This window comes from Panthera onca, chromosome D1 (assembly GCF_046562875.1).
Source record: "Panthera onca isolate mPanOnc1 chromosome D1, mPanOnc1 haplotype 2, whole genome shotgun sequence".
NCBI classification, from domain to species: domain Eukaryota; kingdom Metazoa; phylum Chordata; class Mammalia; order Carnivora; family Felidae; genus Panthera; species Panthera onca.
The window spans coordinates 59,125,681-59,143,174 of record NC_138348.1 but is presented as its reverse complement, the minus strand read 5'-3'; the positions used below and the strand labels follow the sequence as shown (position 1 = coordinate 59,143,174).

At 38.1% G+C, this 17,494-nt stretch overlaps 1 protein-coding gene across 2 annotated transcripts in view; it reads right to left on the bottom strand.

The window, feature by feature from the left end:
• UVRAG (UV radiation resistance associated) overlaps nucleotides 1-17,494 on the bottom strand; it is a 296,618-nt gene that overhangs the window by 131,335 nt on the left and 147,789 nt on the right. For both annotated transcript variants that reach the window (XM_060605582.3, XM_078433088.2), the window contains exon 9: nucleotides 910-994. In XM_060605582.3, coding sequence (XP_060461565.1) covers nucleotides 910-994 — 85 coding nt within the window. The remainder of the gene's footprint in view (nucleotides 1-909; nucleotides 995-17,494) is intronic.

The following is a 17,494-nucleotide window of genomic DNA, read 5'->3' as shown; positions in this document are numbered from 1 at the left end:
CCAGAAAAAGGGAGTAAACATGAGCAAAAGAACAGAGGTGGCATCAAATTAAGCATGTGCTGGAAAAAATAAAGAGAAAAACTATTAGCACCTATGAAATGAATGTTGTGGAGCAACTGAAATGAACTACAGTTGTACAGTGCCAATTTGCTGAAGGTTATTTGAAAAGTTAAGCAAAACAATCACCATGACTTCTTAAAAGGAGAAAAAATATGGTAAAAATAGTATTTTAGGAGGAGAGGTCTGATAAGCAACATGGAGGATGAACTGGAAAAGTGGAGAGACTGATGTTAGAAAGACAAGCTAGGAGCTGTGGAGGTAATCCAAATGGACGAACACTAAACAGGAGTTAAGTCTGAAGAAAAGACCATAAGCTACACTACATGTGGAAGACAGGAAGAGGAGAAGATTCAAACATTAAGTCATGGTGCAGTGGCCTTAAAAACTAGAAGAATAGGGGCGCCTGGGTGGCTCAGTCAGTTAAGCATCCCACTCCTGATTTCAGCTCAGGTCGTGATCTCACAGTTCGTGAGCTCAAACCCTGCGTGGGGATCTGTGCTGAAAGCACCCAGCCTGCTTGGGATTCTCTCTCTTCCCCTCCCCTGCTTTCTCTCTTTCTCTCTCTCTGAAAAATAAATAAACATTAAAAATAAATAAGCAATACATAAATAAACTAGAAGATCAACTGTTCACATTTCTGATTAGGCTAGGAGCTCTCATAACTACTTTTAGCACGTGCATGACGCTCAGTAGGGTGCTTCATAAATGTTTGTTGAATAAATGAATGTGGCACTGATGTGTGTGGAATATAAATGAATACCAGCGGCTTTTCCAGAATCCTGCTTTTCCAAATCCTACCCTTAAGGTAAACTCAACACTCTTAACTATTATTCTCAGTGTTGCATTTACCTTTTCGCAGTACACTCCTTCCTCAATTCATTCAGAGATTCCTTCTGGAGTTGAAGCTTGAGGTGCTCAGTTGAAAATGCACTTCCTAGAGACAGACGGAGGAAGACAATTCCAGATGTAACACTGCAGATACAACTGCTCGATCACAACCAAACACGCAGAGCCCATCCCCCGACTATGAGAGAGCAATAGAGTTCAGAGGCAAAGTAAACTGGGGATAGAGGTCTTCTGGGGGAATTAACTAGAAGAAACTTCCCTACTTGTTCAATTTTGACACAAGTCCAGCCTCTAGCAGGAGTCAAAGAGTAAGTCAAAGAGTAACCTGCCTCCAGATTTCTGGATTGCTGACCAAGAAACCCTGATGAGATTTCAAAATTCAGACTTCATTTAAAAAAATTTTTTTTAATACTTATTCACCTTTGAGAGACAGAGAGAGACAGGACGTGAGGTGGGGGCGGGGGCAGAGAGAGAGAGGGAGACACAGAATCCTAAGCAGGCTTCCGGCTCTGAGCTGTCAGCACAGAGCCGGATGCGGGACTCAAACTCACTGACTGCGAGATCATGTCCTGAGCCAAAGTCGGATGCTCAACCAACTGAGCCACCCAGGCATCCCCAGACTTCATTTTAAAAGAAAGCGGCTATAGACTCTGGTGTTGATGCTTATTCACTAAAGGTTCATCAGTTGTAATAAACAGATCTCTCTGGTGGGAGATGCTGATAATGGAGGAGGCTATGCATGTGTGAGAGTTGGGGATATATGGGAAATCTCTGCAACTTCGGCTCAAGTTTGCTATGAACCTAAAAACTGCTCTAATAAATAAAGTTTATCTATCTTTTAAGTGGTTAATTTCTTCTCACCCACAAATGCTATACAACAACGTTTCTGAGAGTATAAAAAGTAGAAAAGGAAAAATTACCTGCATTTTGACTGCTATCGCATAGTTCATAAATATAAGTAGTTTTAGCTACAATCACAGTGTGCAGGAAATGTATATTCTGATTTTTCCATATTATGTCATAAGCATTTTTACATGTTGACAGATAGTCTAAGTTATAATGTTTAATGGCTGTGTAAAATTCAACTCCGTGGATGTGAATTATATGAATATTCCACATTTTAACTGATACCCCAAACCCCAAACCCATTACAGAACATTTAATTTCCTTTAAGTGTTTGCTTTAGCATTACACAGAGATTAGTATTTGTGTTTATATGCCTGATTGTTATATTTACATCAGCTTCTGGAACCTCCATGTCCATTTATGTGATCATAAAATCTTTTTACATCTTCCTACTCTAAGAAATGAGGGCATCTTCTGTTCTTGACAATCCAGGCCTGATAGCACCAGAAATACTGAAGCACAGAAAAACAATCTTAGATCCAGACACACTAATCTTACAAAGGGGTTTGGTTTCATGAACTATGATCCAACAGGAAAAGGGGCCTTCAACTATTCTGCACCTCTCCTGCGAGAAGGAACAAGAAGTACATTATTGAACATTATACGGTTTAGACCTTAGCACTAAGTTCATCAACTTAAGTCATTTTATCAACATATTTCTAAGTACCCTTCTCTTCTCTCCCACCTGTATTTAAATGATCCACATGTTGGTAACTTTGCCCCCCAAACAGAACATAATCAAGGAGCACCACTCATCTCCTTTAGCCCCAGTATAATTCCTCCCCAAATCTTAATCTTTAATGATTTCAGATGACATTCAGATTGACAACTTTCACCCCCCACCCCACGTACATGTTGAACGATTACCAAATATTTGAAAATTTCCAGATTTATCTATTAGTGATTTCTAGTTTATTTCTTTTAGTCAGAGACCATATTTTGCATTATTCTGATTCTTTTTTAATTTGTTTTATGATAGCAACTATGGCCTAACCGAATGTTCAATGCGCGTACGATAAAAAGGTATATTCTGATAGTGTGCAGTGGGGTGGTCTGCTGTTAATCAGGGCAAGTTAGTTAATAGTGTTAAGGTCTTTATCCTTACTGATTTTCACTTCACTTGTTCTATGAATTACTGAGAGATGAGTGTTGCAGCTTCCAGCTTTAATTATAGATTTGGCTATTTCTTCTTCCAATTTAATCAGTTTTTGCTATATACACACACACATATTTAACACTGTGTGTGTGTGTGTGTAGTGTATACATATATGTTGTATATATATAGTGTATATATGGTGTATATATGGTTTGCGTGTGTGTGTGTATATATATATGTATATACGTAAATATACACATATACATGTATACACACACACACATATATAGTGAAGCTCTGTTATGTTCATACATATTTAGAATTGTCATATCTTTTTGTGACTGACCTCTCCACCATAATGTAAAATCTGTCTTTATCACAGGTAATATTCACTGTTCTGAAATCTCCTTTTCTAATATAATATTGCCACTCTGGCCTTCTTTTAATTTGTATCTGCATGGTGTACTATTCCCATTCGTTTACTTTTAATCAATCAATCTATCTACCCTTATATTGAAAGTGGGTTCCTTACAGATAGCATTTAGTTGGGTTTTTTTAAATGTAAATTAATCTGAACAATCTCAGTTTTTTAACTGAGGTATTTTGATTGCTTATACTTAATATAATCATTGACATTTAGATTAAAATCTACCATTTGGCTAGTTGTTTTCTATATATTCTACCTATTCTCTGTTCCTTTTTCCCTTCTTTTTTCATGCTTTTGAATTGAATATGTTTTTACAATTCCCTCTTTCTTCACGATTGGCTTAGTCTTATCTCCATTTTATTTTATTTTTTAATTTTTTTTAATGTTTATTTACTTTTGAAAGAATGAGAGAGACAGAGGCGTGAGTGTGGGAGGGGCAGAGAGAGGGAGACACAGAATTGGAAGCAGGCTCCAGGCTCCGGGCTGTCAGCACAGAGCACGATGTGGGGCTCGAACTCACAGACCACGAGATCATGACCCGAGCTAAAGTTGGACATTTAACCAACTGAGCCACCCAGGCGCCGCAGTCTTATCTCTATTTTAAATTTTTCGTGGCTGCCCCAGAGTTTACAGTATATAACTTCAATAAATAAGTCTACCTTCAAATATTATTATACTACTTCATGTAAAAACCTGAAAATACTATGCTCCTAATTCTTCCCTTCCCCACTCTTCACATTCTTCACACATTTTACTTTATGCATGTTATAAACCCCAAAACACTGCTATTTTTGCATTAGAAAATCAACTGTCTTTTATAGTAATTAAAAATAAGAAAAAATGTCTTTATAGTATCTTCAACCATTTCTGGAGATCTCATTTTGTGTGTGTGTAGAGCCACATTTCTGTCTGGTATCATTTTTCTTCCACTGAAGAAATTCTTTTAACATTTCTTAAAATGTAGGACTGGTGGTAATGAATTGTCTTAGTTTTTTGTCAAAGAGTCTCTTTGCACGTCAGTTCAGGTAATTTCTATTGATCTATATTCAAGTTCACTTATTCTTTTCTCAGCTGTGTCAAATCTACTGGAGTGTCCGTCAAAGGCACTGTTCATCTCTCTTACCATGTTCTTTATTTGTAGCATATCCATTAGACTGTTTCTTATAGTTTCCATCTCACAGCTGAAATTTACCATCTATCCATACTGGTTATCCACCTTTCAATAAAAGCCCGAAGCCCATTAATCACAGTTATTTTAAATTCTCTCTCTGATATTCCCAACATCTGAGTCACTACTGAGTTTTTTTCCTCTTTTGAGTTAAATTCTCTTGACAACATTTTGTTGGTGGTGGTGGGAGGGGAAGGGATAACAATGGGTCTTTGTTTTGTTTTTGCTTTTCTTTGTTTCAAAAATTTTGATTGAAGGCTCAACATCATGTGCAACAGAGAGCATGAGACAACAGAGAAAGAAAAGGACACGCCTCTTCTACTGTTAATTTGGGGGGCTGAGTCAATACAATCAGGAACTAAGCTGGTTTGGGGTTTTGTTGCTTCCATTTTGTTGCTACCTTCAACTTCAAAATTCTTCAAATTTCCTCTAACTTCTCCTTTTTGGAGGTGGTGATGGTGGAGAGGATTTGCTGGTTGCTTTTGCTCAATGAACTCGTGCCACCCTCAGATTTAGGGAACAAGTTCTGCCCTATGAACCTGTACCTAAGTAAGAGTGACTCACTATGCTCTTGCCTCTCCTCAAGTGGTACACTCCAGGCTTTCTATCCTGGTTGGGGAGGAGAGCTGAGTTTCTCTTTTATCTCATTTGAGCTAAGCAGTCCCTGTGCCCTGAGGTATCAGGGTAGGGCTTTCTCTCAGTGATACTGTCCCTCTCCTAGGGACAGGAGGTTTCTAATAGTCCAGGGCCAACACTGTTTCTGCCTCACCCCCAAGTGTAATGATGTTTTCTTTTTCTTCTTCCAATCCTTCACTTCTGTCCTAGAAACCATAGGGCTTGCAGCTCTTCCTCCAGAGGCTTAGTGCTTTTGTTCTTAGAGAAGAGTTATGCTTTCTAGCAACAGCATCCGTTTCCCTTCCTCCAGACCTATACAACCACAGGAGGCTTTCTACATTTTCTACCCTGTCTCCAATCTTTCTTGTGAATATCCATTGTAGGTCCACACAGAGTAAACTGCAAGGAGGTGTGAACTGCTTACAGCTGCTATAGTCTTACAATAGAACACACTTAGTGGTTAGCAATTTGTTAAAAATTGTAGTGGAATTATTTTACCTTCTTAGACAGCGGCCCAACTTCCTCCCATGCTCTGCCACTGGTGCGTCAGTCCTCACATCCTGTCTCTTCTCGGACATGCCCATCTTTTCTTACATTATCAGGCTACCTGGCTGCCCTGTAATCTTTAATTCTCCAGATGCAAGAAAAGCTATGATTTTGTACATTATTCAGCTTTCTCTTGTTGTTAGGGTGGAAGTGAAGTTCTTACTACCTTTCTACATCCTCCGCAGAGGCTGGAAGTCAAATCTGAGGATGCTGATTTAAATTTTTTTTTAAGTTTTTCTCTGTTCTTTGTATTTCCTGCTCCTTTGGGGTCAGCTATTCCATTTAACTTGGACTTGTTTATACGGTTTTCCTCAAATATCTGATGATCCTTGGTTTTCCCTTCAAATCCATGAATAAGTGATCAGACTGATTAGTATAGGCAACTAGTGTAGGTTTCCTTTGAAGCTAGAAAGACTTATTTACATGAAAGGCCTCGTTCCTGGGTGCCAACTCAGCATAAGTGGGTAGGTCCTGTAGACAATTAGGCTTTTCTTCAGAGTATATATGCCATGCTGGAAGAAGGCAGTACTGTTACATTATTGACAACTGTCAATCTTAGGACTGGGTTACTCTAGGGCATTTCACTTCTAAGTAGAGCTGTCTTTATGTTTTCCCTCTAGGTCAATTGTAAAAGTCCACAGTCAGGCTCCGTTCCACCTTTTATGCCAAACCCTTGTCCCATGAGACCTAACCAGGTCAAGAATCCATTATGTTTAGAAAGCAGCTGGAGCAAGTATTACAGGAAGGGAGTCCAAATCCAAAGAAAAGAAAATGGACCAGTAGGCCCAGCTCCCCTAATTACTGCTCCATCGTTCCTGATTTCTATACTTGGAAACTCCAAGTTGAGACCTCTGAGAGCTGCACCAGAAACCCCCACATCAGCCTCTTCCATTTTTGTGCCAGGTGGGCAGTTTTTCTCTACTCTAGCTGATGCATCAAAACAATCCTATCTATACTGTGTCTTCGAGAACTGTGTCAAAATCTTTGCTATTCCAATGGTGCCCTCTCTTATCTTTACCACCACCACTGTATCTTTACTATCGTATCAGTGGGTCATCGAGAGGGAGGGAAAGCAAATGAATGCGCTTAGTTTACCATATTCCAAAACTGTTTTCTGGAATGTTTGGTCCTGTCCATTTACACACTAACGTTCCACTCTGTTAGGAAGATGGCCCCTGTGTTCAGCAAAAACTCAGGTCAGACACTTTAATTTTAATAACCAAATGTCAATGCTGTCTCCTGTAAGTCTAACAGCTAAAGAATATGAATCTTGCTTCCATCAACAAAACACAACACAGACTCTTTGGGCCCTTTCTCACCAGAGACTTTGGCCTCAGACTGGATAATGGCCAGCTCCTGTCAAAATTACAGTTAAAACCAATAAACTGTCATTCTTCTGGGTTTTCTATATCATGTCAGATGACCAAAAAGCAATATACTTGAACTATTTTAGTTTCCTTCCCTGCAGAAATGCTTTTTTTGAACTATGATTTATGATATTGCCCTTCTCAAGGGTTAAAAGATATTTCTTGCTGTAACTTTTGCAAACTTGCAATGACTATATTTCATTATGATGTTTAATACATTGCACATTCTTCCCAGAATTTAGTGCCAATAAATTGTTTTCTCCCTAAAGAACGGATCTACTTCCTTATAACATGTAATGGGAAGCACTTGACTCCTTTCATAATTCTACACAATTGGCTTGATGGCTAACAATGTCATAGCTAATTTTAGTGCTTCAATACAATAGGTGGATCATATGGGAGGCAGTACACTATATTGGAAAGCCCATGTCCTTAGGAATCAGAAAGATTTGGGCTAAAATCCTACCTATGCTACTTTCAGAACTCTAAACAAGTCTCAGCTTCTCTGAGTTTCATTTTCCTCATTTGTAAAATGGGGATAATTTCCCTTTTGTTCAACATTTGCATTCTCTCAACCTGCCCCCATGAAGCTCCAAGTGGGTAGAGAAAATTATACAACCAGTCTGATTGATTTTACTTTAAAAATATAAGCACAGAGCACAAACAGGGACACTGTCCAGCAATCCTACTCCAGTTCCATCATCAGTTTGCTTTCCCTGTTTGCTTTCCCACTCTTGGAGCTGAGTACTCCACACATTCCCCTCAATCCCTCAACTCCTTCTGTAGAATATAATTGCCCCACCTTGTACTACCCTGAAATAATCGGATTCCTTCACAGTCCTACCCACTACCTGCCCCTGTGCCATTTTCTTAGACTTCTCCTCCTGTTCAGTGGATAAGGCAAATAGCTTCATTTATACAAACTCTGAATTCCTTCTCATTCCAACCGATGTCACACTAGTCTCTTCCTGACAAATTATGTTCCAGCCACAGTGGCCTCTTTTCTGTTCCCGTCTAACCCCTTTCTATGTCCAGGTAGCCTTTTCACTTGCTGTTCCCTCTGTTTTCCCAGCAGGCTGAGCTCCTCAGGCAAACCTTTTCTGAGCAATCTATAAAAATGGTCTCCCACAATTATCTTGTATCACCACAGCTTGTTTACAGTACTTCTCACAACTTGATATTTATTTTCCTTGCTGGTTTCTTGTTTACTGTCTTATCCACTAGGTAGGTATCCAAAATTGGAAGTCACAATTAATTCTTCCTTTTTCTCTCTTTACCCCAATATCTACTTTTCCTCCAGCATTTGTCTTTGTTTAATCATCTGGCCAGTTGTCAAAACTAGAAATTGGAAACTATCCTAAATCTTTCTCTCCCTTTCTCCTCCAACCCACCAAGCCATTAACAGTAGAGTTTATCATCGAAATATTTCTTGAAACTACACATTCCCTCCTCCCTTTACATTCCCAATATGTTTCAGTTTTAATTATGGATTGCTTAGATTACTGTAATAACTCCCTAACAGTTCTCTATCCTCAACTCTTCAAAGAGAACTTTCTAAAACATATACCTAATCCCCATTCTTTACCGCAGTCATCAATACAGTCTCATCTACTTTTTGTCTTTGAGAAATTTGCTTATTTCAGTAGATCTTTAGACCTTTCAACAAGAACTTCCTTTATGATTAGGTCATTCTTTACCTCTCCTGCCTCTCCTACGAACCCTTACTTGATGAATGTGTCCTTAGTGGTAGCTTTACTGGAATTACCTGCAGTTCTCTAATCTACTTCCAGGCTTCTGTATAAACTGTTGCTTCTATCTGGAAAGTCTCACCTTCTCGACCCCTAGGTATCCATCAGGTATTTTTCTAGACTCAGCCTAAGTGTCACCTCCTTTAACTAATTTTGATTTTCAGATACTCATTGTCTGTGCTCCTATAACACCTTCCAAATATCTCTCTCATATATTTGTCACACCTGTCATTACGTTCCTAACATCTTACACAGTGCTGGGTTCGTTGTGGGTGTTCCATAAACGACAAATAAAGGACTTGACAACGGTGCACGTGCACACACACACTCAACGTTCTTGTCTTCTGATCTCCTTTTATTTCTATGTTCAACTATTTAATTGTAAGCACTTTTTTTTTTTTTTTTTTTTTTTTGTAAATGTCACTTCCAATGCTTTTTGGAAGTGGAGAAAAAATGGTAATAAGACAAAACAACAATCTGTCAGGTGGCTTTTTTCTGCCTATCTATACCTTCCATTGCAAAAGAGGGAGATTAAAATATGATAGCTTACCTTTCCTGCAATCCAGTTAAGACATTACAGAAATAAATCATTACAAATGTATGGAAACAGAATCATTCTGAAAAGAAAATCTGAGGTTTACTCAGCACCCACATTTGTCCTCCCCACTGCTAAGTTGTCTGTTTTCACATGCTGCATACAATGTAAACAGCTAAAAGTAAAGAAACTTTAATAGCATAAACACCCCCCCCCCCGGAAAAAAAAACTGGCCTCAGGTTTTGAAACTTTTGAAAGAAATTTTTGAAAGAAATTTTGAATAATTTTTAAGGAAATCTGCTTAGGAATTTCTGTCAGATGGCTATAAAAAAATCAGAACATACACACAGGCTAATAAAATTTAAATTCTCCCATCATTTCAAATAAATATATCTTGAATTATAAAATTTGTACAGTAATTTTTCAATTTGTGACCTTATGACATAAGAGAAGAAGGTTGTTACATAATGCTTAACAATGTCTTTATAATTTCAAATAGAAATCTATGACCTTTTGGGGGTACCTGGGTGGCTCAGTCGGTTAAGCATCTGAATTCAGCTCAGGTCATGATCTCATGGTTCATGGGTTCCAGTCCCACATTGGGCTCTGTGCTGACAGTGTGGAGATTGCTTGGGATCCTCTCTCTACCTCTATTTCTGCTCCTACCCTACTTGCACGCTCTCTCTCTCTCTCACAAAATAAATACATAAACTTAGAAATAAAGGGAAATCTATGACCTTTTAATAGAAACCAAGGCACCACTTTAAATATACTGTGTCATTTTTCTTTTATGAGAAAAGAGCACAATAATTTACTGACCAAAGAGAAGCTAATTAAATAGAACTAGATACATAGTTCATCTTACTCAAATTTATTACAAAATGACAATAAAGAATGATCACAATTGATGGGAACTTCATATAAAATATTTCTTATTTTGGTAATAAAGCATCAAAACTTTCTATTTACTGAAATTACTAAGAGGATTTTTTTCCCTAAATCTAAGCAATGAAGTCTGACAGAGTTGACTTCTACATATGACGTTGCTAAAAGAAGGTTTGTTTTTGCTCTTGCTTATCAAAATGAATTGAAGATCTTTGAAACAAAAGCTCCCACCACATGTCTTTCCAGTGAATAAACAATATCTATAGACACGCTTGGGGTCACAGAATCTCTCTCTCTCTCTCTCTCTCTCTCTCTCTCTTTTGGCATTTTTCATTGCTGGGAAATCTATTGCTGTCATCAAACTTTGAAAATTAAAAAGAGATTCATAAAAAAGGTGAACAGATTCCCATCCTTTTTGTCAATCCTCTTCTTCTGAGATAACTAGAATTTTAGAGCTGCAAGAAATCTGGACCGTATAATTAAAATTTTTTTGTTTGTGAGGACAAACTGAGAGAATGGCAGATCTTGAATCCAAATCTCTTAATTACCATGCAACCAAATCAAAGACATCTTTGGGAAAAGTTCACTTCACCCATCATATGATAAAAAGGAATATAACAGAACAAAGTTCTTCATCTAACAGTCCACAGGCCAGTGGAAAACTAGCAAACCATCAGTCAATTTACTGTTGGACACATATTAGAGAAAGCAACAATATTTTGTTTAGTGGAAACAAGACAGGTGTTGGGTCAGAGAAACCTAAACTGTATTTGGATCTGTTAATTATTTGTGACAAATGTCTCTGAGCCCCAATTATTCTCATTTGGAAAAAGGGGGTAAAATAATTACCTCTTCGGACTATTTTAGGAAGTAAATGATATACCATAAGCGAAACACCTGGCATGTTACAGGATTCCAATAACAGTTAACTGCTGGGGGCGCCTGGGTGGCTCAGTCTGTTAAGTCTCCGACTCTAGATTTCAGCTCAGGTTATGATCTCACAGTTTGTGAGTTTGAGCCCCACACTGGGCTCCATGCTGGCAGTGTGGAACCTGACTGGAACACTCTCTCTCTCTCACTCTCTCTCACTCTCTCTTTCTCTCTCTCTTTCCCTACCTCCCTCCACCCCCTCTGCCCCTCCCCAGCTTGCTCGCTCTCTTTCTCTCTCAAAGTAAATAAACAAACTTTTAAAAAAAGGTTGACTGCCATATAGGATTTATGCAGGATTCAAATGAAGGTATTTTGCAAGGTTGTAGATAATATGGAATAGAGACAAAAGCACAAAATTTAGAGGCAAAAGGTCTGGGTCCACATCCCAACTTTGCTCCTAACTATCTGTTCATACCTGGCCAAGTCACTTATCATCATCTCAGTATCTCATACATAAAATGAAGATAAAAATGAAGATAACAATATCTGCCATACTTAGCTCTCAGGGATACTTTGAAGATCGAATATGATGATCTTTGTGCAAGCATTTTCTAAGTATAAAGTACTACATATACATTACTGTTATTCTCAAGAAAACTAACTGCATTAAAAAGTAGCTTCTTCCTGGGGTGCCCGGGTGGTTCAGTTGGTAAGTGTCTGACTTCAGCTCAGGCCATGATCTCACGGTTCGTGAATTCAGGCCCCGTGTTGGGCTCTGTGCTGACAGCTCAGAGCCAGGAGCCTGCTTCGGATTCTGTGCCCGCCCCCCTTTCTGCACCTCCCCTCTCTGTCCCTCCCCCACTCGTGCTCTGTTTCGCTCTCAAAATGAAAAAACATTAAAAAAAAATTTTTTTTAAGTAGCTTCTTCCTACAAAGCTTAGAGAACTCTGCTTTTATAAAGTTAATATGACTTCCCAGGCACCACTGAGGAGTTCCTAGATTTTGTCAACATTTATAAAACGTGTTTAGGTTATGCTAAACACATTTCCTTAAGACCAATGTTTCATACCATTTTCTAAACCAAATTTCAAGCAAACTAACTTAGATAGAGTGTTGCTTCTCCAAGATTTGGGGGTTGAGTTAGGGCTACAGATTCTGTAAACCAACATATAATTAATTAATGGGAAGGTTATTTGGCTTGAGACACTAATGAGGGGAAATCTGTTTTTTACTAACATCGTATGTTACTAGTATCTGCCAACAATGAAAATGCATACATTAATAAACATTAATACTGAAAATATCAGCTCATGGCCCAGTTGGAAGTTGCTGTAGACAAGCTGGGAACCACTGCCTTGGAGGTGTGGGAAGGGGAAACTTATAGGTGTGGAGTAACGAGGCCCCTCAGAGTAGGCGGCTACTCAGCAAGTCAGCAGCATGGATAGAAATGTTTTGCCTCTTCCCAAAAAATCATACCGATGCAATAAATTTTTATAAACAAAAATATATAATAGGCACCTGTTTTTTTTCCAAATGTTTATACAAATTAATCTCTATGGCACTATTATGAGCCACTATCCTGACTACACACACGTGTAAAAAGATACAGAAGTTAACTAATTCCTTGATGATCATTCAGAAGAATCAGTAGCAAAGATTAAATATCATATATTACTGACTTTGTATCCTAACTGAGCCCTTGGGCTGAGAACCAAGTGCCTAAATAAGCACCAAGTTTCAAAGGGAAGTTATAATGTGGAAGATGCCACTAGTAATATTCATATTAGCAAATCATCTCACAAACGGCTAGCAAACATGCTAAATCAAAGCTGCAAGCACGGGTGACAGATACATCTTTACCCTTCACGTTACCAATATCGGTGACTCAAGTACTTCTAGATATTTTAACTTGGCTCAAGAATCATTAAATAGTACAGTCAACGTAAGTACACAAGAATATAGTTCAACACAAATGTTCTTTCAACAGACAAGAAAAAGTAGGTTTCTGGTTACCTAGCACCATCATTATGAAGAACAGGGGTCCCCAACAAGTAGAACAAGATCTACTGGCATATAAATCTGGTTATCTATATCCAGCCAACCCTTCTTTCCAACTACCCCAGTGCTGACCACCACGGTCTATAGAGATACCCAACGGCAGAAAAGCAGCACACTTTCTCCTGCTTATGTTTAAGACCAAAGGGTCAATGTTAGATCCTAATAATTCTAAGATTTCAATGATTCTAAGAGTTCAGAAGAATATTTATCTCAAAAATACGTATAAAAGTGGGAGAAAAGCTACTGAGGTACAAAGTCAATGTTAAATATCAACAATTCTGACCCATCTTGGCAAATATATATTTAACTTTGAGCATTTCCTTCCTTTCTTTCCATAATAAAATGGAGATGTAAGAATGTGCTAATTCTGGGGCACCTGAGTGGTTCAGTCGGTTAAGCATCTGACTTCGGCTCAAGTCATGATCTCACAGTTCATGAACTCAAGCCCTGCGTTGGGCCCTGTGCTAACAGCTCAGAGCCTAGAGCCTGCTTTGGATTCTGCCTCCCTCTCTCTCTGCCCTTCCCCTGCTTGCACGCTGTCTCTCTTTGTCTCTCAAAAATGAACAAATATTAAAAACAAATAAATAAAACGAATGTGTTAGTTCTGACTTGACTGCCAGAATTAAAACACTAGAATAGATACCTACAAAATCCTATAATCTCCCTTTGCTGCAGAGTTAGTGACTAGTAACTCTGAACACAGGCTCCACTATAACTTGTGGCTTTGGGCAAATCACTTAACCTCTCTGAGACTCAGTTTCCTCATCTGTAAACCAGATAATAAAATATATTCATTATTAGGAGGAGAATAATAATACCCTTAATACATAAGACTATACATAAAAACCAAAGAAGATAAAAAAAAAAAACCACAAGACACTGCTTTGCAGTAATGAGTAGTCTATAAATATGAGCAATTATTCTTACACTCAGTCTTTTAAATGGGATAGAAACCACTGTTTATAAGTTCACCTGTTTAAAGGCTGATAACACACTTCCTGGGACTTTACTCTATCATTATAAGAAGAAAAAACACAATTGGGAAGATAATAGAAGAACTAGATCTCCTTATCCTTTTACCATATGCTGGAATATTTATTCTATCATAGGATTTATACATCATACTTCTGGTAAAATGTAGCATTACACAGTGAACGAGAGTTTTGGAATCGATAGATTTTAATCCTGACATCATCTGCCATAAGCTGTGTGAACTTAAGCAAGGTATTTAATGTCTCTGACCCTGACCTAGGGTTTCCTCAACTGTAAAGCGTCAATAATCATAGTACTTACCTTTTAGAGCTATTGTGGTGATTAAATCACGTCATATCTATATAGTGATAAGTCTGGTAACTGAAACATTATAGCTATCAAAAAAAGGCGAACACCCTGAACCCCTCCTAAAACCTGACAGTGTTTTCATTTTAAAAATTGATGATCTTAAAAAAAATATGCAGAAACACATGCTATAAGAGGTAGGCAATTTTAGAATAATAAAAATTCCAAAGCACCAAAAGAAACGTGCCTTTTCACAGAAGAGGAGACCTCCTAAAGCAGCTCTTGCCTGTACACAACTGTCTATTTATTTGGAGTCATTCAACAGAGACTCCAAGAAATGGACTTTGCTCACAATATCTCATGACTTTAAGTGGCATTATCACATCAGACTCTCAGGTCTAAAGGCTGATATGCAAGCTGTGTCGGGAGTGCAGACAGTTTTAGCAATCACTGCCAAACAATATACAGTGGTTTTTTTCTACAGTGTTTCGCATGAGAGTATTGGTTGTTCCAAATGAATGCTAAGCTAGATGCTATGGAAGTCTTTATCCTTTAGCAATGATGCCCATGACACTAGACTGATAACCATGACTATGATTCATTCACTCAACAAATAGTTATTCAATGCTTACTGCATCCCAAGCACTGTACCATGCCCCAAGAATATAAGAGTATTTAATACAGTACTTGGGCAATTCTTCCCTCAGAGATCTGACCGTCTAGAAGGAGGGGGGAAAATGAACAATTAGAATGCTATAATGGAAAAACACAGGATGCAATGGAAACACACAGTAGTATGTCTAATAGAGGTAAGAGGAGAAAGGAAAGAAAGCCAGTGAAAAATTTCTCAGAAAAAGTAACATTTTGGTGTTTTTTTATTGTTATTTTTTGTGGGGGTTTTTGAGAGAGAGAGAGAGAGAGAGAGAGAGAGAGAGAGAATGTCAATGGGGCTCCATCCCAGGACACTGGGATCACAACCTGAGCCAAAATCAAGAGTTGGACACACAACCAACTGAGCCGCCTCGACACCCCATTAACATTTAAACAGAGGCTTAAATAAGAGCAAGACAGGGGCGCCTGGGTGGCGCAGTCGGTTAAGCGTCCGACTTCAGCCAGGTCACGATCTTGCGGTCCGTGAGTTCGAGCCCCGCGTCAGGCTCTGGGCTGATGGCTCGGAGCCTGGAGCCTGTTTCCGATTCTGTGTCTCCCTCTCTCTCTGCCCCTCCCCCATTCATGCTCTGTCTCTCTCTGTCCCAAAAATAAATTAAAAAAAAAAAAAAATAAAATAAAATAAATAAATAAGAGCAAGACAGACTGAAGCATATTGAAGAAACTAAAAGAAGTTCTTTATAGCTGAAGCATTCAGACTGACACGGGTCATACGAGGCCTTTATAAGTCATGCTGAGTCAGGATGGGATATAGGAATTTGCACATATAATAAAAATCAATCACTTTAAAACAATCAATTGTATTTCTATAGATCAGCAAAAAAGTAGAAAATAAAATTTAAACATATTTACAATAGTATCATAAAACATCAGAAAGCTGAAATAAATTCAATGAATCATGGGAAATACCCATGTATTAACAATTAGTTTCTTTCATACAATAGCCAAATTATGGAAAGAGCCTAAATGTCTATCAACCGATGAATGGATAAAGAAATTGTGGTTTATATACACAATGGAATACTACGTGGCAATGAGAAAGAATGAAATACGGTCTTATGTAGCAACGTGGATGGAACTGGAGAGTGTTATGCTAAGTGAAATAAGTCACGCAGAGAAAGACAGATACCATATGTTTTCACTCCTATGTGGATCCTGAGAAACTTAACAGAAGACCACGGGGGAGGGGAAGGGGGAAAAAAAAGAAAGAGAGGGAGGGAGCCAAACCATAAGAGACTCTTCAAAACTGAGAACAAACTGAGGGCTGATGGGGGTTGGGAGGGAGGGGAGGGTGAGTGAGGGGTATTGAGGAGGGCACTTGTTGGGATGAGCACTGGGTGTTGTATGGAACCAATTTGACAATAAATTTCATATTAAAAAAACAAAACAAAACAAAACAATTAGTTAATTTCAATGTTTCGTAAAGACCTAATAAACAAAGGCATACACCATTCTCTTGGGTTGGAAGACGCAATATTTTAAAGATGTCTAAAGATCACCAATTGTATTGATAAACATATTAAGTGTAGTCCCAATCAAAATAGTAGCTAGATTTCCTTTTCTGTGCAGAAATTCATAAGGCAATGCAAAAGAACAAGATTAAGCCTGTTTTTTGGTCATGTTAATGGCTACAGACTCTATTTATATGAAATATCCAGAACAGGCCCATCCATAAAGACAAAGAAGTAAATTTCCATCCTTGCCAAGATGAAGAAAGGTGATCTGGAAAAAGAACAACTAAGTGGAAGAACTTTAACAGATAATAAGACCACTTGTAACATGAGAGACATTAAAACAGTGAGATAATGGCAAAAAAACAGACAAATCAATGGAACAGAGGGTCCTGCAACAGGCATGTGAGCACATGGCCACCAATTCACGGCAAAAGTGAACCTTCAGTGCAAGGGAGACAGGTTTTTAATACATGGTACTGGGTCAATGGACTATCTGTATGAAAAAAATAAGTCTTGACTCCTATCTGACATCATATACAAAAAATCAAATCCTGATGAATTACATATATAAATGTAAAAAGTAAAATAGTAAAGTGTTTACAAAATACAGAATAACACCTTTATGACGTTAAAATAGGAAAATATTTCCTAAACTGGACACAAAAAGTCTTAAATCTAAAAGGAAAGACTGATAAAATGGAACTTCTGTTCACGTAAGGTATCACTGAGGAATGAACTAGCAGCCACAGAATGGGAGAATATAGTTTTAATGAACATTTCAAACAAAGAATCCATATCTATAATATATAAGAATTCCTGTCTTTAAAAAAGAAAAAAAAAAAAGGCAGTGGGGAGAGGGGAAGACTTCAACAGGTATTTCACAAAGGAGTTTATCCCAGACAGCAGAAACATGAAATAGTATTCAACCTCATTAGTTTTCAGAGAAATCAAAATTAAGACTGCAAG